The sequence below is a fragment of the Geotrypetes seraphini genome, chromosome 10, assembly GCF_902459505.1.
Source record: "Geotrypetes seraphini chromosome 10, aGeoSer1.1, whole genome shotgun sequence".
Classification (NCBI taxonomy): domain Eukaryota; kingdom Metazoa; phylum Chordata; class Amphibia; order Gymnophiona; family Dermophiidae; genus Geotrypetes; species Geotrypetes seraphini.
Genome location: NC_047093.1, coordinates 4,658,129 through 4,684,551, shown reverse-complemented (window position 1 = coordinate 4,684,551; position 26,423 = coordinate 4,658,129). Strand labels below are relative to the sequence as shown.

The following is a 26,423-nucleotide window of genomic DNA, read 5'->3' as shown; positions in this document are numbered from 1 at the left end:
CAATCTTTGAAGGGTCTGGCGAAAGGCCTGCTGCTTCCACGCCACCTGCAAGGGAGAAGCAAGAAACCGGTCTGGCAAGGAACGGGCGAACTCCAGAGCATAGCCGTCCTGAATCACCTCCAGAACCCACTGATCGGACGTGATGTCTGCCCACTTTGGATAAAAATCCCGCAATCGGGTGCCCACCGGAATCAAGATGAACGCCGGCAAGGAGTCATTGGGCAGGAAGGGTGGCAGGGGACATGGCGGGGGCACTACTAGCCACCTGGCAGGCCCCACGAAAGGACTGCATGCGCTGTAAGAATCTGCTTCTAGAGAGCCCAGAAGATGGAAAAGAGGCAGTCTCTACTAGAGGTCTGCACGGGAACGGGGATCACGGGAATCCCGCGGGGATCCCCCCCTAGGTTAGCGGGACTCCCACGGGGACCCCTCCCAGGTCCACGGGACTCCCACGGGGACCCCTCCAAGGCTGACGGGACTCCCACAGGGATGGAACTGGGATTCCTTCCTATCCCGACTCGAGGCCTACCTTATTTCTGGTCCGGCGCTGGTCTTTTTCCCGACGAATCAGCAGCATGTCACATAGGCATAGAGATCATCACGGTAGGCAGTAAGTTCAACACAGGCACCCATTGGTTTAGCTGTAGCACAATGGGCCAATCACAAACAACCTCAGAGTTCTAAGGTCATTTATGATTGGCCCATTGTGCTGCAGCTGAACCAATGTGTGCATGTGTTGAGCTTACTGCCTATGTGATGAGTTCCAGAAGAGGGAGAGCTGACGGTCGAGTTGCTGTTTCAGGGGAGCTGCGGTGTTTCACTTTTCATTGCCTTTGTGCAGCCGCCCAAACGATGAGCAGGATGGCTCCCAGCTGCGTTCTGCCCTGCCCCCACCTGAGCTGGCAAAAGTTGCATGGCGTAAGTGTGGGCACTGGGTCTGGAGAAGGGAAGGACCTCTGGGGACGGGGCGGGTCAGGCCAGAATCCTGCATCTCCCCCTCCATGGCTCCCCGCTGCCGTAGTGAAGATGGCTGCAGCTCCTGGGCACTGGGGTGGACTGGCTGGGAGAGGGCCTATTCCCCTTGCCAAACCACTTGGCAGGAGCTGGCTGGTGCTGCTGAGATCAGGTTAGTGGGGGTGGGGGAGGTGGAAAGGCATGGTGAGTGCTGGGACTTGGCCTGCATGTGACAGGTGGGGGAGGAAAGAGAGGAGAGTCAATTTGGTCCACAGGTTAGGCAGGGGTGGGCTTGGGATTGTGGGTGGGGACAGCTAGGGGGAAGGGAGAGGGAAGTGACAGGCAGGCCAGGGTAAGGAGAAGAAAGAGAGCTAGCATGAAGGGAGAGAGTGAGGTGACAGGGAGAAGGGGGGGCACAAGATAGCAGAGACAAGAAGCAGACAGTATAGCTAATATGAGAACTAGCAAAAGGGACAGATGACGACCATCATGAGAGGTAGAGCGAATGAGGCAATGGTGACATAGAGCATGGGATGACAGGTGGCTAGATAATAAGGTGGCAGACAGGCCAGCCAAGGTGATAGCCTTCCACCTTGGGCAGAGAGAGATGTAGGGAGAGTAAAGTGGCAGGCTGGATGGGGTGAAGGGGAAGCTAGAGAATCTGGTGACAGGAACAAGCAAAAGGGGGTATAGAAATTTTGGTGACGGGATCAGGGGTAGGGAGAGTGTGGTGATGGTGACAAGGAAGCAAGTGGGCCAGTATGAGGGGTAGGGAAGTTGTGTTCTGTATGAGAAGGACTGTTTTCTTTTAGTGTTGACTGTGCAGGATCGATCTGTATTAATCTGGCTTCAGTTTAACAATGGGTAGATTAATGTTCTAATGCTCACTGCAGTGTTTATGATGCTCCCTTTTCCTATGTGCACCCTTGCTTTGTGACTCATGGATTACTACTAAAAATATATTTTTATAGAAAGGAGGGGTATTAAAAAAAGGAGGGGGGGTGTTAAAAAAATGATTGTATCTTATTGTTGGTTTAAATAAACTAAGGCTTTAAAAAAATCAAAACTTTCTGAAGTAATTGCTGCTTTTTATGGGGACAGGTAACTTTTATGGGGCGATAGGCGAACACGGGTGGGGACAGAGGGGATTCCTCACGGGGATGGAGGGGATTCCTCGTGGGGACAGAGGGATTCCTTGCGGGGACGGAAGGATTCCTCGCGGAGATGGGTGGGATTTTGGTGGGGACTGGTGAGATTTCTGTCCCCGCGCAACTCTCTAGTCTCTACTTCTACCTCAATTTTAGAAAATTGGTAAAAACGAGTTTGTTCAATCGTTTTGTAAACTAAGGAATTTTTATACCTCTGCAAATTCAACACGTAACCTTAAGATCTATATAGCTTTCCACTTCTTCCATTATGTAAGATTGTATTGACGACTTTGAATTGTGACCTCTTCGCTGATTGTCCAGCGCTTCTTGTTGTAAACTGCCTCGAACTTTCATGGCTTTGGCAGTATAATAATAAAATTATTATTATTATTATTATTACCAGGGCGGAAACAGCGGAAATCATGCCCACGAGCAGCGCCACCTCGAGCCAGCAGTCTAGGCCTATCCTCAGGCAAGCGAGGCACTCTGGAATCAGTGAGAGTCTGAACCAACCTGTCCAGGACCTCACCAAACAAGAAAGATCCTTTAAAAGGCAACTTTGTCAATGTAGCTTGGACACTGAAGTCGCCAACCAAGCGCAAAGCCACAAGGTACGGCGTGCTGCCACTCCAAAGGCCAAAGGCTTGACAGAAGCTCACAAGAGCTGGATAAAAGCTGTGCACAAGTGAGTGAAGTGCCTGTAACACCCTTATGAAACTGAGGGTTTGTTTGGGGACATTTCTGGTTTATTTTTGAACTTTGGAAACCTTTTTGTTAGTTGTGTCAAGAGGTACTCTTTTGCCATTGGTGCAGGATTTAGGAAGCTGGATGTGGTGGCTTCAGGAGAACTGCCACAGGCAAGACTTTAATAGTGTATTTTTTCTTTTTGCCTTGAATGTTTTTTTTCTGCTTTAAAGAAAAGCTGCCAATTAAGACCTTTTCCCAAACTGCAAAGGTTAAAATACTTACCTGGTTTGATAAAAACATTCACTAAAGCTTGATGCAATAAGCTAAAACAATGCACTGAAGTAACTATTGATTTTTGCCTTCTTTTATTTTGGAGAAAAACCTGAAAGTTACCAAAAGCTGGAAACCAGGCGTGGCCCAGCTACAAACTGCCAGAACCACGGTGGCCATCTTGGAACCTGGCAGATAATGAGCAGTCTCTCTCCATTGAAGAGTGAACCATTACCATCTGTTATTGCTGCTGGCCATTATTGTTTATGTTTATACTATTGTGCTTTCAGTGTCTGGGCTGTCTGGGAATGCAGCTTATTTATAATTTTTTAAAAATTGCGAATAACCGAATCTGCAGATACTGAATCCGTGGATTCGGGGGGAGATGTGTATATTCCCTTTTATGATTTGCAGTATATTAAATAAAGTTGAACCTTTTGTGAAGTTCTGAACAAAAATGAGTGTGCTCAGCCCTAGTAAATCTTCAAAGAGACCAACTTGATTACTATAATTCTTAATATTTGAACTTAACATCAAAACTAGTCAAAAAAACTGCAGTTGCTCCAGAATACTGTGGTTGGATTAATTTTTGGTTTAAAAAGATATGAAAGCGTTGCATTAGCGTATAAGAATCTCGCCTAGAACCTTTTACTAGTTTGGCGGTATACAAGAAATAAATTATTATTAATTGGTTATCAGTTGAGAGGCTTACATCAAGTTTACATCAGCTTGCATAGTTCAACGTATATTACAGACAGACTTCAGATCATCTGATTTTGCCTTTTTCTTATTTGCATTATTCTTCCACCAGATTCTGTGGTACTTTATTACTACATTTTCCACAGATTAGAGGAGTACGGTATAAAGAACAGCTCAACTCTTCTTTTGCTTACGCTGCCATTACAATATGGAATAATCTACCTGTTTACATTAGGACTCATATCAATTACTTGATTCATAAAAATTTGAAACCTTTTTTCTAGAATCCTGTGGATTACAGGACTAGAGGCAACATGGATTCACTAGAGGTAGGTCTTGTCAGACAAATCTGATCAATTTCTTTGACTGGTTGACCAGAGAATTGGATACAGGATGTGGTGAATTTAGATTTTAGCAAGGCCTTTGACAGATGTCTAATAAATAAACTGAGTGCCCTTGGGATGGGTCAGGAACTGGTTGAGTGGAAGGCAACAGAGAGTAGTGATCAATGGAGATCGCTCTGAGGAAAGGGATGTTGCCAGCGGTGAGCCTCAAGGTCTGTTTTTTAAAACATTTTTATAAACGATATTGCTGAAGGGTTGTCGGGTAAGATTTGCCTCTTTGCAGATGATACCAAAATCTGCAATAGAGTAGACACGCCGGATGATGTGAATAACATGAAGAAAGACCTGGCAAAGCTTGAAGAATGGTCTGAAATTTTGAAGCTAAAATGTAATGCTAAGAAATGCAAGGTCATGCATTTGGAATGCAAAAACCCGAGGGAATGGTACAGTCTAGGGGGTGAAGAACTCATGTGCACATCGGAAGAGTGGGACTTGGGTGTGATTGTATGTGATGATCTTAAGGTGGCCAAACAGGTTGAAAAGGTGATGGCGAAAGCTAGAAGGATGCTAGGTTGCATAGGGAGAGGTATGGTCAGAAGGAAAAAGGAGGTATTGATGCCTCTGTATAAGACTCTGGTGAGTAGTGCTGTCCAATTCAGGAAAAAAAATTTCGATTCGATTCAGCCTTTTGAATTGATTTTTCGATTCAATTTTCCTGCCCAATTAGGTGTTTTTTCAAAAATCCTGGTGGGTTTATTTTACAGCCTCTTCACTCCCTTTGCCTTCTCCTAACCACACTGACGCTGTGGTGTAAACAAAATAAACAAACAAAAAAGACTTTTCCTCCCTCTGCTAAATCCTAGCTCACGTTTGTGGTCTAACACCAGCTCTGGCAGGATACATGTTTCAAATCTGACATATTGTAATCACAAAATGGAAAATAAAATTAGTTTTTCTACCTTTTGTTGTCTGGTAATTATTCAGATCTTGTTGGTCCCAGGCTCTGATTGTCTTCTGATAACTTGCTTGCCAGGGTCTTCTTCTTTCTTCATGCTAACCATCCATCTGCCATCTCTGTCTTCCCCCTTCCATATCCCTTCCCTCCACTGGAGGTCTGGCATCTTTCTTTTTTTTTCGCCTCCATCCACAGATCTACCTTTTCTTAACTACCCTTTCATCCAGCATCTCTCCCTCCTTCCCCACCACCCCAGGGTCCACCATCTCTCCCTTTCTTTTCCCAACTACCTTCCTATCCAGTATCTCTATTCCCCTCCTCCACACCATCCCTTGTGTCCAACTTCTTTCCATTTCTGTTCTTTCCCTCCCTAAATCCCTAAATCCCGAGGCTCCCTACCAGACCCCGATCCCCAGGAGGCCGTACCGAGCGACCTCGAAGGGGTCGGGGACCGCCTATGCCCCGAGGAGCCCTTGGAGGAAGTCCCCGGGGTATGAGGAACCGAGGCCCGTCCCCTCCGTCTCGGCGAGGAGTCTCTCGAACCCCTTCCCCCGGGGGTGCGGAAGAGCCTCGGATTATCGAGGCGGAGCTCCGAGACACGTAATGTCTCACCCCCGGTCGGCGAGGAGCGACCGCGTCTCCGAGGGGAAGCACGAGAACGCTTGGGTTTTCTCGGCCGATGCCTTGCCTGAGGCCGATCCGAGGGCGAGGAGCCCCGGGAGGACCTCGAGGAAGAGGACGTGGAAGAGATCCTCCTAACCCGACGCACCTTGTCCCAAGGCCTGACACTCCTCTCAGGCTGGTCAACCGAGGTCGGGGTCGAGGTCGGCCGACCCCCGGGGGCCGAAGCCGAAGGCACCGAGACCGAGGCCGCCGACGCCGAGGCAGTCGAGGCCAAAGCCTGCTGCAGGTGCGCGAGGGCCCCGGACAGCTCTGAGGCAATCAGCGCTCGGAGCAAGTCCTGGAAGACCGGAACCCCCATCATGGCTGGCAGGTCCGGGGCCGAGGAGTGCTCCCTGGAGGGCGACATCGGTCTCGAGTATTCCCTCGGGGCACTAGGCTTTGCTACTCGGGGCGGGGCAGAGGACGACCCACCCGCAGTCGAGGAGCCCGAGGATGGCTTCTTCGCTGACCCTGGAGTCGAGGATGGAAGGGAGGACTTACCCGAAGCAGGCTTGGTCGAGGCAGCAGGCTTGGAGGAAGTCGAGGGTCGAGGGGAGGTCGAGGGACCAGAGGCCGAGGTTGGGGCCGAAGCCGACGTCGAGGCCTTCCCCGCTGCGTGGTCCGCAGAGAAGAGCTCCGCCATCCGGGCACGGCGTCGGCGGAGAGCTCTAGTCTGAAAAGTAGAGCACCTATCACAGGACTCGGTAGGATGCTCAGGACCCAAACAAACCAAGCACCACCGGTGAGGATCGGTAATTGAGAGCAACCGATCGCACCGGGTGCACTTTTTAAAGCCCATCAAGGGACGGGACATGGACACAAAAACCGGCCGGGAACGAACGAGGTCCCGCGGCCGCCGGGAGCCCCCGGAGCCGAACAATTTTTTTTTTTTTTTGACGAAAACTGAAACAAAGGAAAGAAGAAAAAAGCAAATTAAACACAGCGACCGTGAAATAAACACACAGCCGCGGTGTCAGAAGGCTAAATTCGAAGAGCACAAATTCCACAGGGCTTCTGGCTCCGCGGAAAAACTGAACTGAGGACCACGAGGTGGGGATGCGCCCTCTAGTGGGCAAGAAGGCATGCACATGCGTGGTGCAGTTTGCTTGAAAAGCTGTCCGCGCTGGGGCTCCGTAGATGACGTCACCCACATGTGAGAATATCATGCCTGCTTGTCCTGGGATAAAAGGAGAAATTAGGTTCTTACCTGCTAATTTACTTTCTTTTAGCTTCTCCAGACCAGTAGAGGTTAACTTTACGATTGGGTATATATCTAATCATGACCAGCAGGTGGAGACTGAAAACAAAACTTTGGGACAGTATATCCTAGCCCCTCCTCTCTATTTCCCTCAGTCTGCCGAATAGCCAAGCAGAACCAAGAACTGGAAAACAACAGAGAGAAAAAACAATACTCCGAAAGGAGTAACAAATAACATACCCAAAAATGCTGTTGGAAAATGCAGAGGAGAAATTCCCGAAGGAAGAAGGTCCCCACAGCTCGCCAGCTAAGCCAGCCGAGCCACAGCCGCTGTTCTTCAATACTCCCCGGCCCTAGAAAAATACTAGAACCCGCAGCAAAAACCAAAAACTGCCCGCGCAACAGCCCCAACAACAACAACAACAGACAGGGTGGGGACCTCTACTGGTCTGGAGAAGCTAAAAGAAAGTAAATTAGCAGGTAAGAACCTAATTTCTCCTTCTTTAGCACTCTCCAGACCAGTAGAGGTTAACTTTACGATTGGGACGTACCAAAGCAGTCCCCTCACGGGCGGGACCCCCGAAGGGCCGATACCAGTACACGTTCACCGAACACCGCGTCCCGACGCGCCTGAACATCTACCCGATAATGCCGAACAAAAGAATGCAAGGAGGACCAAACCGCAGCCTTACAAATATCCACCGGAGGCACAAGCGACGACTCAGCCCAAGAAGCCGCCTGACCCCTAGTGGAATGAGCCTTGAGAAACTCCGGAACCGGCTTCTGACTCAGAAGATAAGCGGAAGCAATCATCTCCTTGATCCAGCGCGCAATAGTAGCCTTAGAAGCGCCAACCCCCCGCCGAGGACCCGCCAGAAGCACAAAGAGATGATCGGAGCTCCGAAACTCCCGGGTCCGCTGCACATAAGCATGGAGGACCCGACCGACATCCAACTTGCGCAGCTGTCGTTGCTCAGAAGAACCCTCCCGACTACCCAAGACCGGGAGGACCACCGATTGATTGACATGAAAAGGAGAAACTACCTTCGGCAGAAAGGAAGGAACAGGCCGCAAAACAACCCGCTCCTTCGAAAACTCCAGGAAGGGAGCCCTACAAGAAAAAGCCTGTAGCTCCGACACCCGTCTAGCGGAAGTAATGGCCACCAAAAAGACCGACTTCAGCGTAAGGTCCTTCAACGAACAGCCATCCAACGGCTCGAAAGGAGGGCGCACTAGAACAGAGAGAACCAGATTGAGATCCCAAGAGGGAACCGAGGGCCTTATGGGAGGCCTGAGCAACTTGGCCGCCCTAAGAAAGCGAATCACATCAGGAATGGCTGACAAACGCTGACCTGTCACCAGCCCCCGAAAAGCCGACAGGGCCGCCAGATGAACCCGAAGAGAAGACCAGGCCAGGCCCCTATCCAGGCCATCCTGCAAAAACTCTAGAATGTTAGGTAGAGAAGCGCGAAAGGAGACCACTCCCCGCGCTCGGCACCATTCCTCAAAAAGACGCCAAACCCGTACATAAGCCCGAGAGGTAGAAAGCCTCCGGGACCCCAAAAGTGTAGAGATCACCTTGTCGGAATATCCCTTCTTACTCAGGCGGCCCCTTTCAAGAGCCAAGCCGTAAGACAAAAGGGAGACGGGTCGAACATGGGAATGGGACCCTGCGTCAGAAGATCGCACCCGAGAGGCAGAGGAAGAGGATCCGCCACCAGATGCCTCACCAGATCCGCATACCACGGACGACGAGGCCAATCCGGAGCCACCAAAACCACCAGCCCCGGATGGCGAACAACGCGAAGCAGTACTCTGCCCACTAATGGCCAAGGAGGGAACACATACAACAGCCCCTCCGTTGGCCACGGTTGGACCAGAGCATCCAGACCCTCGGCCAGACCGTCCCTGCGACGACTGAAGAAGTGGGGTACTTTGGCGTTGCCACTTGTAGCCAACAGATCCATCAGGGGCTGCCCCCAAGCACGCACTAGCAACTGAAACGCCTCGGCGCCGAGACACCACTCTCCCGGATCCAAGAAGTGACGACTGAGGAAGTCCGCCTGAACGTTTTCTACCCCGGCAATGTGAGAGGCCGAGAGGTCCAGAAGATGCGACTCCGCCCAAACCATGAGCCGAGCCGCCTCCTGCGCCACCAGAGTGCTCTTGGTGCCCCCCTGACGATTGACATAAGCCACCGCCGTGGCATTGTCCGACAGGACTCTGACCGACTTGCCCAACAAAAGGGAGTGGAAAGCCAACAGCGCCAGCCGGACCGCCCTGGTCTCCAACACGTTGATCGACCAGGAGGCCTCCTCCGTGGACCAGGTTCCCTGAGCTGAGTGACCCAGGCACTGGGCCCCCCAACCCAGGAGACTCGCATCCGTAAGGAGCACCGTCCACTGCGGAAGATCCAGACCCACCCCCTGAACTAGGTGAGGGGTCCGGAGCCACCAACGCAGACTGCAGCGCGCCAAGCCTCGCAGGGGAACCGGAACATCCATCCCGTGCCTCTGGGGAGACCACCTCCGGAGCAGAGCATACTGGAGAGGACGCATGTGGGCCCGCGCCCACCTCACCACGTCCAGGGACGCCGCCATCGACCCCAGGACCTGGAGGAAATCTCGCGCCCGAGGACACCGGGACGCCAAAAGCAGGCGAATCTGAGACTGCAATTTGCTCACCCGGGCCTCTGGGAGGAAGACCTTCCCCAAGGAGGTGTCGAACAGCACCCCGAGGTACTCCAGACGCTGAGCCGGAACCAACCGACTCTTGGAAAGGTTGACCACCCAGCCCAGCGACCGGAGAAAACTCCACCACCCGAGCCGTAACCCGGGAGCTTTCCTGCAACGACTTGGCCCGAATTAACCAGTCGTCCAGGTAGGGGTGTACCAGGATGCCCTCCGACCGCAAGGCTGCCGCGACGACCACCATCACCTTGGTGAACGTCCGGGGAGCCGTGGCCAGCCCAAAGGGAAGCGCACAGAACTGATAGTGCCGACCCAAGATCGCAAAGCGCAGGAAACGCTGATGAGAGGCCCGAATAGGAACATGCAAGTAGGCCTCCGTCAGATCGAGAGAAGTGAGAAACTCCCCCGGCTGAACCGCCAGAATGACCGACCGCAGCGTTTCCATACGGAAAGAGGGAACCTTGAGAGCCCTGTTGACCCCTTTCAAATCGAGGATGGGCCGAAAAGTCCCCTCCTACTTGGGCACCACAAAGTAAATGGAGTACCTGCCCGTGCCCCACTCCGGGGGGGGCACCGGAACTACTGCCCTGAGATCTAGCAAGCGCTGAAGGGTCTGGCGAAACGCCAGCGTCTTCCCAGGAGTCTGACATGGAGAAGCGAGGAAAAAATCCGGCAGAGAGCGGGCGAACTCCAGGGCATAACCGTCCCGCACCACCTCCAGGACCCACTGATCGGACGTGATCTCGGCCCATTTGGGAAAAAAGTCGCGCAGCCGGGCCCCCACCGGAACCAAGGGGGGCGCCGGCAAGGCGTCATTGTGCAGGACGGGAAGCGGGGGAACCGGCGGAGGGATTCCCTGCCCCCCGACGGGCCCCCCGAAAGGGCTGCATGCGCTGGAAGAACCGACCCCGGGAAAACCCCGGAGACTGGAAAGAAGCAGCCCCACGCCCAGGGCGATACTTGCGAAATTCCCGCAAACGCCCCCGGGCCGCACCACCCCGAGACGCCGGGCGGGCACGGTCCTCCGGCAAACGGGGAACTTTCGAGTCCGACAGAGTCTGAATCAACTTATCCAAGTCCTCTCCAAATAAAAACGACCCCCGAAAGGGAAATTTAGTAAGCTTAGCTTTGGACGCAGCATCCGCCGCCCAAGCGCGCAGCCACAACACACGCCTTGCGGCCACGCCAAAAGCCATGGACTTAGCCGAGATCCGCACCAAGTCATACAGAGCATCCGAGAGGAATGAGGCAGCCATCTCAATCTTCGCTACCTCCTGATCCACCAGAGACCAGTCGTCAGACTCTCGATCCAAGACCCGCTCCGCCCACCGAAACACGGCGCGAGCGACCAGTCCCCCACAAATAGCCGCCTGGACCCCAAAGGCAGAGACTTGAAAATTTTGCTTAAGGATGGTCTCCAATTTGCGCTCCTCAGAGTCCCGCAAGGCAGAACCGCCCTCAACAGGCACGGTATGCCGCTTGGAAATAGCCGAGACCACCGCATCCACGACTGGCGAAGCTAACGTAGCCCGATCCCCTTCAGGAATGGGATACAGGCGAGCCATGCTGCGCGCCAGCCGAAACGGCGTCTCCGGCGTTTTCCACTGCTCAAGAATAATATCCCGAATATCCTGATGCATAGGAAAAGAGCGGGAAACGGACCGGATCCCTCGTAACAGAGGGTCCCCCACACGCGGAGTCTCCGGCGGCGCGTCCTCAAAACGCAAAGCCGAAGAAACCTGTTGAATAAGGTCAGGCAGCTCATCTCTCTGAAAAAGGCGCACCACGGACGCCTCGTCACTGGAGAACGGGAAACCCGACAACCCGCCGCCAGCTTCCGTCCCCTCCAGAGGGTCCTGGAAATCCTCCGAAGGGTCCAGGTCCTCCTCCAGACCGACACGTTCCTCCGACCACAAATCCTCGTCCCACGACACCCGCGGACGCTTGGACAAGAGAGGCGGCGGAGGGGACGTCACGTCAGACGAGAGAGGCAAAGCCGCAGGGAGCGCGGAGGAAACCCCACCCCCCGAGACCCCCTGGGCGCAACCGGGACCCCCAGCCGCCTGAAAATAGGCTTTGCATAATGAAAAGAAAAAATCAGGGGAAAACCCCCCCGAGGGTCCCAAGGGACTCCCTGCCACAGCAGGGGACCCAGCAGAAACCTGCCCCTGCATAGTCAAAACAGGGGGAAGGTCACCTGAGGTGGAAGACAAAATGGAGGGGCCAGACAGAGAAGATGGCGGTTTTCCCGCCAAAAAAGCTCCCTCCATAGCCTGAAGCGGCTGAGAAACCTGAATAGTCTCAGCCGCTAAAGCAGGCAAGCCGGCATCAGCTGTCAAAAAATCAGCTGAGAGGGAATCCTTCGGGGAATCCCTCCGTGGGCGGTTGTGGAAGACCGGGCTTCCCCACTGCTCCAAGCCGACTCGCGAGGCACCATCGGCGGGGAGCTCTGGGCGCCTGCAGCCGCTGCCGACGGAGCTCCACCACCTCACCGACCCAAACCGCCGAGTTCAGGCCGGCCGCGAGTGCCTCGCGGCTGGACTAAAATTGTGGCCTACTCCCCCGGAGAAGGGCACAATTGCTCCATACGCGACCTAGCTATAAAAAAGTGCTGGTTACATGAAAAAATACAGTAAAATACAGTTTTCTTAAAGGGAAATAACCCTTCAGACCAGCACTACCTCAGGATTTTTTTTTTTTTTTTTTTTTTTACAGAACAGACTCCACAGGCTCTCGAAGCAATATGCCTTGCTTGACTTAGGGGGCAAGGCTTACTGCTGAGGCTCCTCTAAAAAAATATGGGGAGGTGGAGGAAGTGGGGGGAGGGACCCCGCTCGTGACCCGCCGGGTTTGACACCCCCGAGGTCGGACGAACCCCCAAACAGAGTCCGTCCAAGCTCCGTCCGGCTAAAAACAGGGACAATAAACCCCTAAACAAATTCCAACAGCCCTACCAAGAGAGATGGGTACAGATCACTCAACACCTGCTGGAGACTGAAAGAAGACTGAGGGAAATAGAGAGGAGGGGCTAGGATATACTGTCCCAAAGTTTTGTTTTCAGTCTCCACCTGCTGGTCATGATTAGATATATACCCAATCGTAAAGTTAACCTCTACTGGTCTGGAGAGTGCTAAAGAATTAGTTTTTCTACCTTTTGTTGTCTGGTAATTATTCAAATCTTGTTGGTCCCAGGCTCTGATTGTCTTCTGATAACTTGCTTGCCAGGGTCTTCTTCTTTCTTCATGCTAACCATCCATCTGCCATCTCTGTCCTCCCCCTTCCATATCCCTTCCCTCCACTGGAGGTCTGGCATCTTTCTTTTTTTTTCCGCCTCCATCCACAGATCTACCTTTTCTTAACTACCCTTTCATCCAGCATCTCTCCCTCCTTCCCCACCACCCCAGGGTCCACCATCTCTCCCTTTCTTTTCCCAACTACCTTCCTATCCAGTATCTCTATTCCCCTCCTCCACACCATCCCTTGTGTCCAACTTCTTTCCATTTCTGTTCTTTCCCTCCCTAAATCCCAGTCTTCTCTATTTTTAGACCCATTATTTCTTCCCCCCCTGAAGGCCTGCACCCCACCCCTGAAGGCCTGTCTCCCCCCCCCTTGAAGGCCTGTCCCCCCTGAAGGCTTATGCACCATCCCTGGCCTGTCCCCCCCTTTGAAGATCTGTCCCCCCCTTGAAGGCCTGTCCTCCCTGAAGGCATGTGCCACCATCCCTGGCCTGTCCCCCCTTTGAAAGCCTGTCCCCCCCTTAAAGATCTGCACACCCCCTTGAAGGCCTGTCCCCCCTGAAGGTCTGTGCCACCATCCCTGGTCTGTCCCCCCCCTTAAATGACTGCGCACCCCTCCCAAAGGACTGCGCACCCCCCCCCCCGGCCTCACTGCATCGTTTACCTTATAGTTTCAGCTTGCAGCGAAGATCGCGGTTATAGCGTCTTTGCAAAGTGCTTTGAGCTGTTTCCTCTGCTGCGGTCCCGCCCGTCCTCTGACATCAGATGCAGGATCACGGCGGAGGAAACAGCTTAAAGCACTTTGCAAAGATGCTGTAACCGCGATCTTCGCTGCAGGCTGAAGCTATAAGGTAAACGGTGCGGGGAGGCCAGGGGGAACATGGAGGTCTTCCCAGGGGGAGGGTGCGCAGTCCTTCGGGGAGGCCAGGGGGGAAGCCGACAGCAGCACTTCCTGACTGATCCTCCCTCCTCACCCTCTAAAGCAGATGCGGCAGCGGCCGACCAGCAAAAGCAGCGTTGCTGCTCCTGTTTTAGGGGGGCGAGGGTCCGAATCGGGAAGCCGATTTTATTTCTTTGTTTTGAATCGATTCAAAACAATTCACCCCAAGTGAATCGGTGAACCGATTCTAATCGTGAGACTTCATTTAGAATATTGTGTACAATTCTGGAGGCCGCACCTTCAAAAAGATATAAAAAGGATGGAGTCGGTCCAGAGGAAGGCTACTAAAATGGTGTGTGGTCTTTGTGATAAGGTGTATGGGGACAGACTTAAAAGATCTCAATCTGTATACTTTGGAGGAAAGGCGGAAGAGGGGAGATATGATAGAGACGTTTAAATATCTACGTAATATAAATGTACATGAGTCGAGTCTCTTTCATTTGAAAGGAAACTCTGCAATGAGAGGGCATAGGATGAAGTTAAGAGGTTATAGGCTCTGGAGTTATCTGAGGAAATACTTTTTTTACAGAAAGGGTGGTAGATGCATAGAACAGTCTCCCGGAAGAGGTGGTGGAAACAGAGACTGTGTCTGAATTCAAGAAGACCTGGGATAGGCACATGAGAGAGAAAAAGATAATTGTTACTGCAGATGGGCAGACTAGATGGGTCAAGATGGTAAAGGGGATGGAACTCCTCTCGTATAAGGAAAGACTAAAATGATTAGGGCTCTTCAGCTTGGAAAAGAGATGGCTGAGGGGAGATATGATTGAAGTTTACAAAATCCTGAGTGGAGTAGAACGGGTACAAGTGGATTGATTTTTCACTCCGTCAAAAATTACAAAGACTAAGGCTTTTTGGGAGTCTATTTGGGATCAAATAAATTGTTTGTTAGAGAACCATGTAGCATTGTCATATGACACAATTTTATTTGGCATGACTATGAGAGCTAAATGTCAAATATCTGCTAATAATAACAAGCTTTTATTGATATTAACAGGAGTTGCCATCCAACAAATAACACATAATCGGAAGGACTGTAGAAGACTGAATTATTGTTTTTGGTGGTCTTCAGTTTGTCATGTGTATAAAATGGAAAGAGCGTTGGCTGTTCAAAAAGGTTATTATAATAAATTTAAGGATGTGTGGGGACCTTTATTAAATTATAGTAATGAATAAGTTACACTTTTCCCAATCTTAATACACATGTGGATTTGAGGGGGGATTTCTTGTTTTTCCATTAAGAATATATAGATGATTGTCGTTAAGATATTATTTTCATGTGGTATATATTAGTTGTATATGAATTTGGGAGGGGGTGGGGGTTAAATCTTCTTGGTGTATGATATTGAAAATTTTTCAAGTGATGTTGTATTATATTTGGTTGATATTTACTGTACACTTGATGTAAGTTTAAAAATGAATAAAGAAATTTAAAAAAAAAAAAATTACAAAGACTAGGGGACACTCAATGAAGTTACAGCAAAATACTTTTAAAACCAATTGGAGGAAATTTTTTTTCACTGAGAGAATAGTTAAGCTCTGGAACGCGTTGTCAGAGGATGTGGTAAGAGCGGATAGTGTAGCTGGTTTTAAGAAAGGTTTGGACAAGTTCCTGGAGGAAAAGTCCATAGTTTGTTATTGAGAAAGACACAGGGGAAGCCACTGGTTGCCCTTTAATCCGTAGAATGGAATATTGCTACATCTTGGATTTTGACCAGGTTCTAATGACCTGGATTGGCCACCTTGAGAACGGGCCACTGGGCTTGATGGTCTGACCCAGTAAGGCTATTCTTATGTTTCTATGTATTTTCCCGTAGATTTTACAGCCTCTTTGAATGTAAATTGCTTTGAACCTTTTTGGTATAGTGTGATCAATAAGTTGTGTATTAGATTAGCAAAGTTAGCATAAATCCTTTGAATATTGGGCCTGTAAATCCTAAGTTTCACCAGCAGGTGACAGCACTGTAGAACAGCTTGACAGCTATGGATAAGAGGAGGATATGGTGTTTCTGAATCAGAAGTGTATGCAAATGCCCCAGAGACTGACAGGTGAGCAACCACCACTTACCTTGGTAATTTTGCCACCGCTAAAATTGGCAAAACGTTTGAGTGAGAGAGTCAGAACGTTGGATGCTCTGTGTATGGTGAAGCGTTTGCTGGCAGGAACCTTCTTCTTACACCTGAGGATACGAATAGGAAATTAATTTGTATATCAAATCACACTGGCACTTTTCAACAGTATTACAGTTTTTTTGAACCCTGTGGCTCTAGATGGCAACCTGCCAAATTTCTTTTTTTTTTTTTTAATTTATATTTTATTGCAATTTTAACTTAGTACACAAAAAAAAACTCTTGCTTACGAAAATCAGAAGGAAACATCACAAAAAAGAAATCTGCAAGAGCAAGACATTCACCTAGGGCTCCTTTTACGAAGGCTTGTTAGGGCCTTAACGCGCAGAATAGCGTGTGCTAAAATGTCCCGTGCGCTAGTCACTACCGCCTCCTCTTGAGCAGGCGGTAGTTTTTCAGCTAGATCAGGGAGAGAAAGCAATCTGATTATCTGTAGAGTTGCCGTCTGTGGAGAGCTCACAAAATGCGTCTGGCCACCATGCTCATCAAGCCACGCCCCCCTCATCAACCTTTTTCAATTCTGAGGAAAATTCTTCTTTTGTAGTATTTAAAGATTTTCCTAGTCCATTCACAGTACTCACAAGAGCTTCGACTTCCCAGGAAGACCTGGTAACTGACATATTCAGCTTCATGAGAGCTTCCCAAATGCTCTAGAGTGTTACCGCTGGTGGTTTCAACAGCTGAAAGCCTGCCTCCAGGCTGGCTCCCAGTTCTCCTTGCTCCTGTCAACCTCTTGTGGCCTCAGTTTTCTCCCCTCAAGCTGACTCATTCTCATCCTGGAGAACAGGCCTTGCATACTCTGGACTGCAAACGAGCAGGGGCTTACTATTTGCAAAGGACTAAATCACATAGATCATCTCCACAGCTTTTTGTCTCTTTCGATCCAAACAAGTTAGGGCATCCTATTTTCAAGAGAACACTCTCCAATTGGTTGGCTGCTTGCATCTCTTTTGGATACAGCCATGAAATCATCAGCGCAATGTGCAGCGGCCTCGAAGAAAGCTAACAGAATGCTGGGCATCATTAAGAAGAGAATTACAACCAGGACAAAGGAAGTCATCATGCCACTGTATCGTGCAATGGTGCGCCCGCATCTAGAGTACTGCGTCCAACATTGGTTGCCGTACCTCAAGAAAGACATGGCGATACTTGAGAAGGTCCAGAGAAGAGCTACAAAAATGATAAATGGTATGGAGGACTGTTCATACGCTGACAGGCTGGACAAGCTGGGGCTCTTCTCCCTGGAAAAGAGGAGGCTTAGGGGGGACATGATAGAAACTTTCAAGATCATGAAGGGCATGGAGAAGGTAGACAAGGATAGATTCTTCAAACTACGGGGAACCACAGGCACAAGAGGGCACTCAGAGAAACTGGAAGGGGAGAAGTTTAGAACAAATGCCAAGAGGTTCTTCTTCACACAGAGGGTTGTGGACACATGGAATGCGCTCCTGGAGGAAGTGGTCGGGCAGAGTACGCTACAGGGATTCAAAGAGGGATTGGATGGATTCCTGAAGGATAGGGGGATTGAGGGATACAGATAAGGGTAGATAAGAGTATGGAAAGAGTATAGATAAAAACAAGGGGGCTATAGGGCTAAATCAAGATAACATGACAGGTCATGGACCTGATGGGCCGCCGCGGATGCGGACTGCTGGGCGCGATGGACCTCTGGTCTGACCAGTGGAGGCAAATTCTTATGTTCTTATGTTATGCTCAGGCTGGGCTGCAATTTTATGCCCCAAAACAAAACTGAAGGAACAAAGATATACAGGAAATTTACTTATGTTTTCATACTAAGAACAGAAGAATAGTCGCACTGGGTCAGACCAATGGTCCATGTAACCCACTATTCTATTTTCAATTGTGGTCAATCCAGGTCAAGCCCAAATAGTAGCAACATTGCATGCTACTGAACCCAGGGCAAGCAGTGGCCTCCCCTATCTATCTCAATAGCAGATTGTGGACTTTTCCTCCAGGAACTTGTCCAAACCTTTTTTAAACCCAGCTATGCTAACTGCTTTTATTATATCCTCTGGCAATGAGTTCCAGAGTTTAACTATTCTTTGAGCGAAAAAATATTTTGCCCTATTTGTTTTCAAAGTAATTCTATGTAACATCATTAAGTGGTCCCTAGTCTGTAATTTTTGAAAGAGTAAAAAAAAAAAACACCAAAAAAAAATATTCCTGTTCTACATCACTCAGAGTTTTGTAGAACTCAGCCTTCTCTTTTCTAAGCTAAAGAACTCCAGCCTTGTTAACCTCCCCATCAAATGAGAGGAGTTTCATCCCAGTTATCATTTTGGTTGCTCTTCTTTGAACTTTTTCTAATTCTGCTACACCTTTTTGAGATGTGGCAACCGGAATTGAACACAAATACTCAAGGTGAGGTTGACCTACAAGCGATATTATAAGCTATTGGTTATATTACTGTTTTGTGTTTCACATTTCTGCTTTTAAGATATTTATGAATTTAAAAAAAAACCTTGAAAACAGATATAAAACATGATTTAGGTTTAAAAAGAAAATATTAAATAATGTTTGACAGTCATCTGCCCTTGATGCAGCCTGAAATGGGCAAAACTTGGTTACATCAGGCACTGTTTTTGAAAATCTCTTCTCTTCTTATTCAATTGCCTACTGCTTTGATGTATTTGGTCTGCTCCTTTTATGCATTGCCTAAGCATTTGCACATCACTAATATCACACGATAAAATGTTGAGTGTTTATCAAGACACTTAAGAAGTATACCCAATTATCTGAAGGAAATATTCTGTTATGTTAAAAAGCGTTTGGCTTTAAAGTCAGTGTGCCAAAATCTAAAGGACTTGCTATTTGTAATGGCAACATTCCAAACATACATATTCAAATGAGAGGACGGGGGACTTAACTATTCGGGTGCTACTTTGACATAAAAAGTTGTACTGATTTAGAACAAATTATCTACAGCTGCCCAGGGACTTTGAGTGATAGCACTTGCTCCCTTTCTGCTAGTTTAGGTGTGGGGGGACTGCTGCTAGTCGGATGAATATCTTGCTATGGCTGCTTTCAGGGCAATTTTTAGGGGGATTCTAGAACTGCTGAATAAGTTTATACAAACCAACAGAAATTGACCCTGGTACTCCACAGAATCAAAGAGCAACCAAAAACGCTGCAGAGAAGATATCCAAGATGCAGGCTGTATTGAAGATACAGTCATAAAATTCACATAAAATGTCTAGGACCCATAAGATGGGAACTATGGACCCAACACGGTCTTCCTCAGGGGTCCCTAAAAGTCCTAAGTCAAAGAAAGTGGATCAAAGGCTGAGGATTGTTCTCAGGGTCGTCAAAACACGGACCATGTTGGGTCCATAGTTCCCATCTTATGGATCCTAGACATTTTATTATGTGGATTTTATGACTGTATCTTCAAGAAAGCCTGCATCTTGGACATCTTCTCCACAGCGTTTTTGGTTTTGAATAAGTTTATACAGCACTATTTAAAAACTAAACCTGCCGATGGGAATAGCCTGCGTTTTAAGTTAAGCCTTTTTACCCAGATATACACTTCTTAGATGCTATCAACAAGATATAAATGACATATTAATGAAAATGCTTACTTTGCACACATGTAGGCATTCTCTCCACTCAGCAGGTCTGCCTTCACAAAAAGTTCCAGAGCACGCACAATATTCGCAGATTGCTGCAGGAGAGAGCAGACAAAATCATCGCAGACAGGTACTACATATAAGGACAGAGGTACCTGCCCCGTGCAATCATAATGCTCATAAACCAGCCGTGTGTGCGTGCGTGCGTGGAGTGGCGGGGGAAGGAGTCTAGATGATTGAACGCAGCCATTTCATTGCAGCAGTTTCAGTGCAATGAACTGGGCATGATGAACTAATTCAGCATTTGGGGGGGGGGGCAATGCCCCCTATCCACCCTTGCATCAGCCCTGGAACATCAGGCTGCAGGGCGAGGCCGGGAAGCAGGCGGTGGTGGCTGGTGAGGAGCTCGGGCCCTGGGGGGAGAAGCTGCTGTGTCACACCCTTCCTAGTGGGGAGCAGCTGAAACATCCTGCAATGAATTGTCCCAACAATCCATTAGAGAACCATCAAAATGCGCAATACTGGTTCTGTGACCCCAAGCTGAACATGTCAGAGCATTTATAGCCATATTCACACTAGCAAGGAAGGAAGCAGTCCTCACTCATTCTTTTCTTTTTATGAAAGCACTTAACCCATCACACCCCCTTCCCCAGGAACAGAAAACTGTTTTATAAAAGACTGTTACCCTAATCTCTAGAGCGATGTCCAGGTATGGGTCATACGTATCAGAAACACTTTTACACACTGAACACTTCACTACAAGAGAAGGAAGAAGAGCCAAGATTACTGCAGAGAAATGCAAGAAGCCGCCGCAGTCTCAAGATTTCCAAGTCTCGCTGCAACTTCATCCTAGAGAAAGGGAGTTTTCCAAGGCAGAACTCTCTAAGATTGTTCTGCAAGTTTATCTCACATTAGAAGAGGAAAAAGAGAAAAGCTTCCTACACACGGGGACACATGGTAGGAGAAGGGTGAGCAGTGGATGGCAAGATGCCTTTCTAGGCAGTAAACACCTGTACCATAGGTTGGGGGGGGGAGGTAAGACGATGCAGAGTAGGGTCAACTGAGATTATGAATGGCTACAGAAACAGGAAAGAGCCAGGTATTTTCACTTACCACGAGACCGAAGGTAGCCACCAAAGATCTGGTGGACCAATGTTGTAGCCTGAGTTTGGCGATCCAACCTGAAACAGAAGAAACAGTGTTAAGGAATACTGAGCAGCTGATCCCTCCTGCCCTCTTTGCAATAAACCTTCCACACACCTGGTGCAACCATTCAAACAGGCCTTTTGCATTGCATCAATGGTGTAGCGAAGAAATTCATGTGCATCTTCCTGGCTGCCGAAACGAAAATGCCGAGCTATTCCTGTAATACAGTAAGAGGAATGTTTCATCTCACACTGCGATCCCTGGTATGTTCTTTATAGGAAAGCAGCAAAATAATTGACCCCTTAATTCCACAGAAGAATAAAAGTCCAAAACAAAACAAATTGTGGAGTCCAATTTTGGCTTTATTGATATGAGAAGAAAGATATCCACAATCTTAGGAACAATAAAGTACATGCACAACTTGAATCAATGAAGAGGACCCAACACGGTCTGTGTTTCAACCAAAAAGGTCTTCTTCAGGGGTCCCAACTGGTCACTTCTAAGGTTTTGTGGTTATAGCCACACGCTTGAGGAATTCGTTCAACCTATGCTGGGTATAACCTGCTATATCCACAAAACCTTAGAAGTGACCAATTGGGACCCCTGAAGAAGACCTTTTTGGCTGAAACACGGACCGTGTTGGGTCCTCTTTGTTGATTCAAGTTGTGGATATCTTTCTTCTCATATCAATAAAACCAACATCGAACTCCACAGTTTTTTGTTTTGGACTGTTCTTTATAGGATCGCTTTCTTTCAGCAAGGAAGGGATCTGCACAGAGGCTGACATTTCCCCAGTTCCATTCAACACAAACAGTCCTTGAGAGTTCCAGTGGAGAGGATAACAGCAGAATACACACTGTCAGAGAATCTCTATAATCAAGAATAGTTTTTGAGAGGGGGAGTGTGGGGGCTAATCAGACAGATGGAAAATGACTGATTATCAAGTCTCTCCTTATCTTGAGAGAGCACGATCTTACTGTGTCTGATGGGGAGATATCTGGGGAGGGTTTAAAGTGCTAAACAGGTTATAAGCTGCTTTAGGGGAGTTTCATATTTAATACATCGATCAATCTCCTTACACTAAAAAACAAAACAGCTGCATTGAAGTGAGAAGCAGCAGGTAGGAAGTGCTCCCTAATAAACATACAAGACCACCTGAACATTTAGCCTGTATAATATCCAAACATGAGATTCAGCTGGACAAATTTGCAAGACTAGAAACCAGGTGGTGGTAAAATTAAGCAGGCTATGAGGGGAGACAGAATTTGGGCTGAAGTCTTGGAAAAGTGGGAGTGACAGAAGGCTCAAAAAAGGAGACTTAGTAGTCTTGAGTGAAAGCCTGTAGAGGGTGAATGTTTCAACTGAACCAAGCAAGTCTGGCAGTTAAAGGCAAATATCATTAAAGGGAAACTTTCAATATTAAAAAAGGTTCACAAACAGAATGAGTATTAGCAGTGATAGCCTGAGGCTGAACTGAAGCACAAGGAAGCAAGTAATGAGTAGAGAGGCCTGTAAAAGCCTAAGAAATCTGAAGTGCCCAGAAAAAGTTCATCTATGGCAAGTGACATTTTGAGAAGAAAAGCAACAGCTCAAACAATATAAGCAGAAGAGAGACTGATTGAAAATATCCCAAAATAAAAATACTAAAATGGCATTTTCTTTGTGGCTGCAGACTTACGTTTTAGATCTCTGATGAAGGAGACGGGTTTAATGGCATTGCCACTGTTAGCGAAGGCCTGAATCATGTGATTCTGCATCACACACATCATACAGAATCCTCCCTGGTGACCTGCGCAGGAGGCGAGAGAAGAAGGGTTGGTAGAATAACAAACCCATGTGAGAAGGAGGCTTGGGGGCAAGGCAGAGACTCACAGTTACGGCTGTGTTCCTTGGAAAGCAGGTAGTTGGCCAGTGGTGGGGTGTAGGTCAGACACTGCACAGTTGAGTTCAAGAAGCAGGTGTTTCCCAAGTTGTGGAGTCCTGCTCCAACCCTGTATATCCGCTCCCACTTCATTGATAACCTTTCCACAGGGAAGAGGACTTTCTGGGGGGCTGGAACACCATCAGTGCCGCTAACATCATTACCTAAAAAAAACAAACAAAAAACCCAACCCACACCTATAAAACAATCTGCAAGACAAAAATAGCATTTAATGCTTCCCCCCCCCTGAAAAATGTAATATTAACACACCTTGTTTTCTTACAGAAGTGCCATCTGAGCTTTTTGGATGAGCTGCAACCTGAGACTTGGGGTTCAGAAGCACATACTTGCTTTTCAATGTCTCTAACTGATAGGACAGACTCTTACTGGCAGGCTCAAACTCTATCTTCTGCAGCAGGATCTTCTTGGCTGAAGAGGCCAAGAGCTTGCTCAGTTCGCCCTCTTCCACAGAGTCCTTCCGGCCTGCTTTCAAAGCCTCTTTTAGCTTGTCAACGATTGGCATGATGCATCAGTGTGCTGCCAGGCGTGAAATGCAATCTGTGAAAATCCATAAGTTGAGCTCATTATTCATCGTGAAACACAAATTACTGCACTCAACTAGCTGCTAAACAAGAAAAGTCTCCCTTTCCTGCGCACAGCAAAGTTAACAACCATCTGGACAAAGGCAGCTCTGGTTAAAACAAACCCTATACCACATATCAGGAAATTGGTTCCTTTTTTTAAATTTTATTTATCATTTTAATTGATCATATAAGCATAATAAACATATTCGATCACAGATTTGTAATTTCCAAGAAGAAAATAATCTAACGTGGGAGCCCACAAAACAAAAAACATTATTATTTAGTCCACAAATAATATGGAGTCAAAGAATAGAAATAAAAAGAAAGAAATAACAATCTATCGTCTTAGGAGCATTCACAAAGGGTGCAGGAAGCTGCCAGTTCGCGCTACTCTTTTGGAACGGCAACAGAACCAATTATGATTTCACTACCTTCTTTAGCCACAATAAATTCTAACAATTGTTTGGGCTCAAAAAAAAGAAAATTTTTCCCACCATATGTAACACAACATTTTGACGGAAACTTCAAAATAAAGGTTGCACCTAGAGATATGACTCTCGGTCTATAAACCAAGAAGTCACTTCTTCTCTTCTGTGTCGCCTTTGAAAAATCAGGAAATATACGTATAGTTGAACCCAAAAATTGAACATTCATATTTCTGAAATAAGTCTTAAGTATTCAATCTCTATCGAACTCGAGAGCAAAAGTCACCAGAAGGGTAGTCCTTTCCATCACTACATCAAGAGAGCTTTCTAAGAAATTTGTTAAGTCAATTTGTGTACCAGGAACCTCAGTCTGTGTTGGTGTAGAACAGTGGTCTCAAACTTGCGGCCCCGCCAGGTACTATTTTGAGGCCCTCGGTCTGTTTATCATAATCACAAAAGTAAAATAAAACAGTTTCTTGATCATATGTCTCTTTAGCTATAAATGACAATATTATTATTAAGACTTAGCCAAAAGGAAAGATTTAGAAACTAGAAAGAGTTTTACCTCATGCAAAGTTGTCATTTCTTTAATAAGACATTGACTATTTTTTCTGCGGCCCTCCAAGTACCTTCAAATCCAAAATGCGGCCCTGCAAAAGGTTTGAGTTTGAGACCACTGGTGTAGAACTAATTACATTAGTTTTAATAGACAAATATTGCGCTTTTACAATTGGTGGTAAATTTTCACTAGGTAATTGCAAAACTTCACGCAAATATTTGCGAATCATTTCAATAGCTGAGATTACAGGTGAGCGAGGGAAATTCAAAATTCTCAAGTTATTTTTTCTTTGGTAATTTTCAATATGTTCTAATTTCTTCTGAATGACATTTCTTTCTTTAACAATATCCAATTGAAGATCTTTAACTTGTGAAATTTGTTGTTCATGTCTATGAATAATCTCACCATAATTTTTCAGGGTTCCCTCTTGGTGTTCCACTTTAGAGTTAATAGCAACATTATCTTTCCTCAAAACTGCCACTGCTTTCTGAAGTTTAGAATCCATAATTTCCATTGCCTTCCAAATTTCCTCCATACTCACGACATGTCTTTCTAACCTTCCATAAATGATCACTTCTCCCCCGGTATTCTTTTCTTCAGTCTCCATGCTTGAGATCGGTGTAGAATCTCCGGCTTGATCTTCAACCCCACAGGGTCTCCCAGCCGCTCCTCCAGGGCTACTTGTTTCCGTTTCCTCTATTGGGGACTTCGGCACTGCCTGAAACATGGGACTGGTGGTTCCGGGCTGGCTAGGTGCCTGTCTTCCTTTGGGGCTTAGCTCTGTCCTATTGCCGCTAAGATCCTCCATCAACGGTGGGGGTTCTCCTGATGCTTGCTGCGTCCTCGGTGTAGCAAGCCGAGCCAGACTGTCCAAAGTGGTCTGAACCAATCCCCTCGGAGTCACGGTCGCTGGAGGCACAGACTGCGTTAAACCTTTCCTCTTCCCCATCATGTGAACTTACACCGCAGGATCGGTAACTTGGAGAAGAGTTGGTTCAGGACCAAATTAGTCTCGCAGCTCAGCATGCACATCTGCTCCTGACGCCATCTTGACTCCTGGCAGAGTTCGCCAGGAAATCGGTTCCATTAGTGCTGGATATGCTTTTTTTCATTTTCTCTCCAGCTTAGAGATGTCCCAGCTTGTTATAACATGATTTTAAACTACACCAACAAACATTACTAATCTTGGGAAAGGTGTCTCTTCTCTTTGGGTATGAATAAGGAAGAAGACATTCACATTGAGACTTGAGACCTAGATGGGTCACTGTTAAGAGGAAGGATGCCGAGCTTGACGGATATTTGTTCTGATCTGCTAATGGCATGTAAATGCTCCCATAAAATACCGTAAGACATCAGGATGGTGAAAGAAAAGCATTTCAGGGAATTCATTCTTTGGCTGAACAGTCACTTGGAACCGTCAAACATTTAGTCCTTGAACCTTCAATTTTTCTTTATTATTTCTTATGTTATTTTCTGATCTATTTTGACATTTTGTGAATAGCAGAATATAAATATTTAAAAAAAGGCAAATCTAACGCTTCTGTTATTTTCCTTCCAACTTCACTATTTATAAAGGGTCATAAGAGAAGTTTATTGTTAAATACCAAATTTGCTTGACTGCCCTTGCACTGAGTTCATACAATCTGGAATAGCATTATAGACCTTAACACCCACACATAAAGCAAGTCCAATGACTGCTCAAACAGCCATGAAAGTTCTTCAGAGAGACCCAACGCTGCTGGGTCAGACCAGTGGTCCATCGTGTCCAGTCGTCCGCTCCCGCGGTGGCCCCCAGATCTAAGACCAGCCACACCTGCATAAGTTCCAGTTCAACAGGAACCCGTCCAACCTTGTCTTGAATCCCTGGGGGGTGTTTTCCCCTATAACAGACTCCGAAAGAGCATTCCAGTTTTCCACCACTCTCTGGGTGAAGAAGAACTTCCTTACATTTGTACGGAATCTATCCCCTTTTAACTTTAGAGATTGCCCTCTCGTTCTCCCTACCTTTGATAGTTACCAGGCAGTTAGTCCAAGGACATAAGAAATAAGAATATCCATACTGGGTCAGAGCAATGGTCCATCTAGCCCAGTATCCTGTTTCCACTGTGTCCGATTCAGCTCACAATTACCTGGCAAAAACCCAAAACGTAGCAACATTCCATGCTACCGATCCCAGGGTAAGAAGTGGCTTCCCCCCGTATGTGTGAAAGAGTCATTTGACATGTTTTATCTTATTCATTTGATCACTGGCATATATTGCAATTATATAAAGTTGTTTTTCTTATTC

At 47.5% G+C, this 26,423-nt stretch overlaps 1 protein-coding gene across 1 annotated transcript in view; it reads right to left on the bottom strand.

Moving 5' to 3' along the window:
• Positions 1 to 26,423, bottom strand: part of USP36 (ubiquitin specific peptidase 36) — a 79,189-nt gene that overhangs the window by 34,323 nt on the left and 18,443 nt on the right. The window contains exons 3-10 of the mRNA XM_033960182.1: positions 22,839 to 23,126; positions 22,520 to 22,732; positions 22,326 to 22,436; positions 20,762 to 20,864; positions 20,615 to 20,682; positions 20,187 to 20,257; positions 19,514 to 19,596; positions 15,853 to 15,964 (exon numbers count right to left, since the gene is read on the bottom strand). Coding sequence (XP_033816073.1) covers positions 15,853 to 15,964; positions 19,514 to 19,596; positions 20,187 to 20,257; positions 20,615 to 20,682; positions 20,762 to 20,864; positions 22,326 to 22,436; positions 22,520 to 22,732; positions 22,839 to 23,091 — 1,014 coding nt within the window. The 5' untranslated portion in view covers positions 23,092 to 23,126. The remainder of the gene's footprint in view (positions 1 to 15,852; positions 15,965 to 19,513; positions 19,597 to 20,186; positions 20,258 to 20,614; positions 20,683 to 20,761; positions 20,865 to 22,325; positions 22,437 to 22,519; positions 22,733 to 22,838; positions 23,127 to 26,423) is intronic.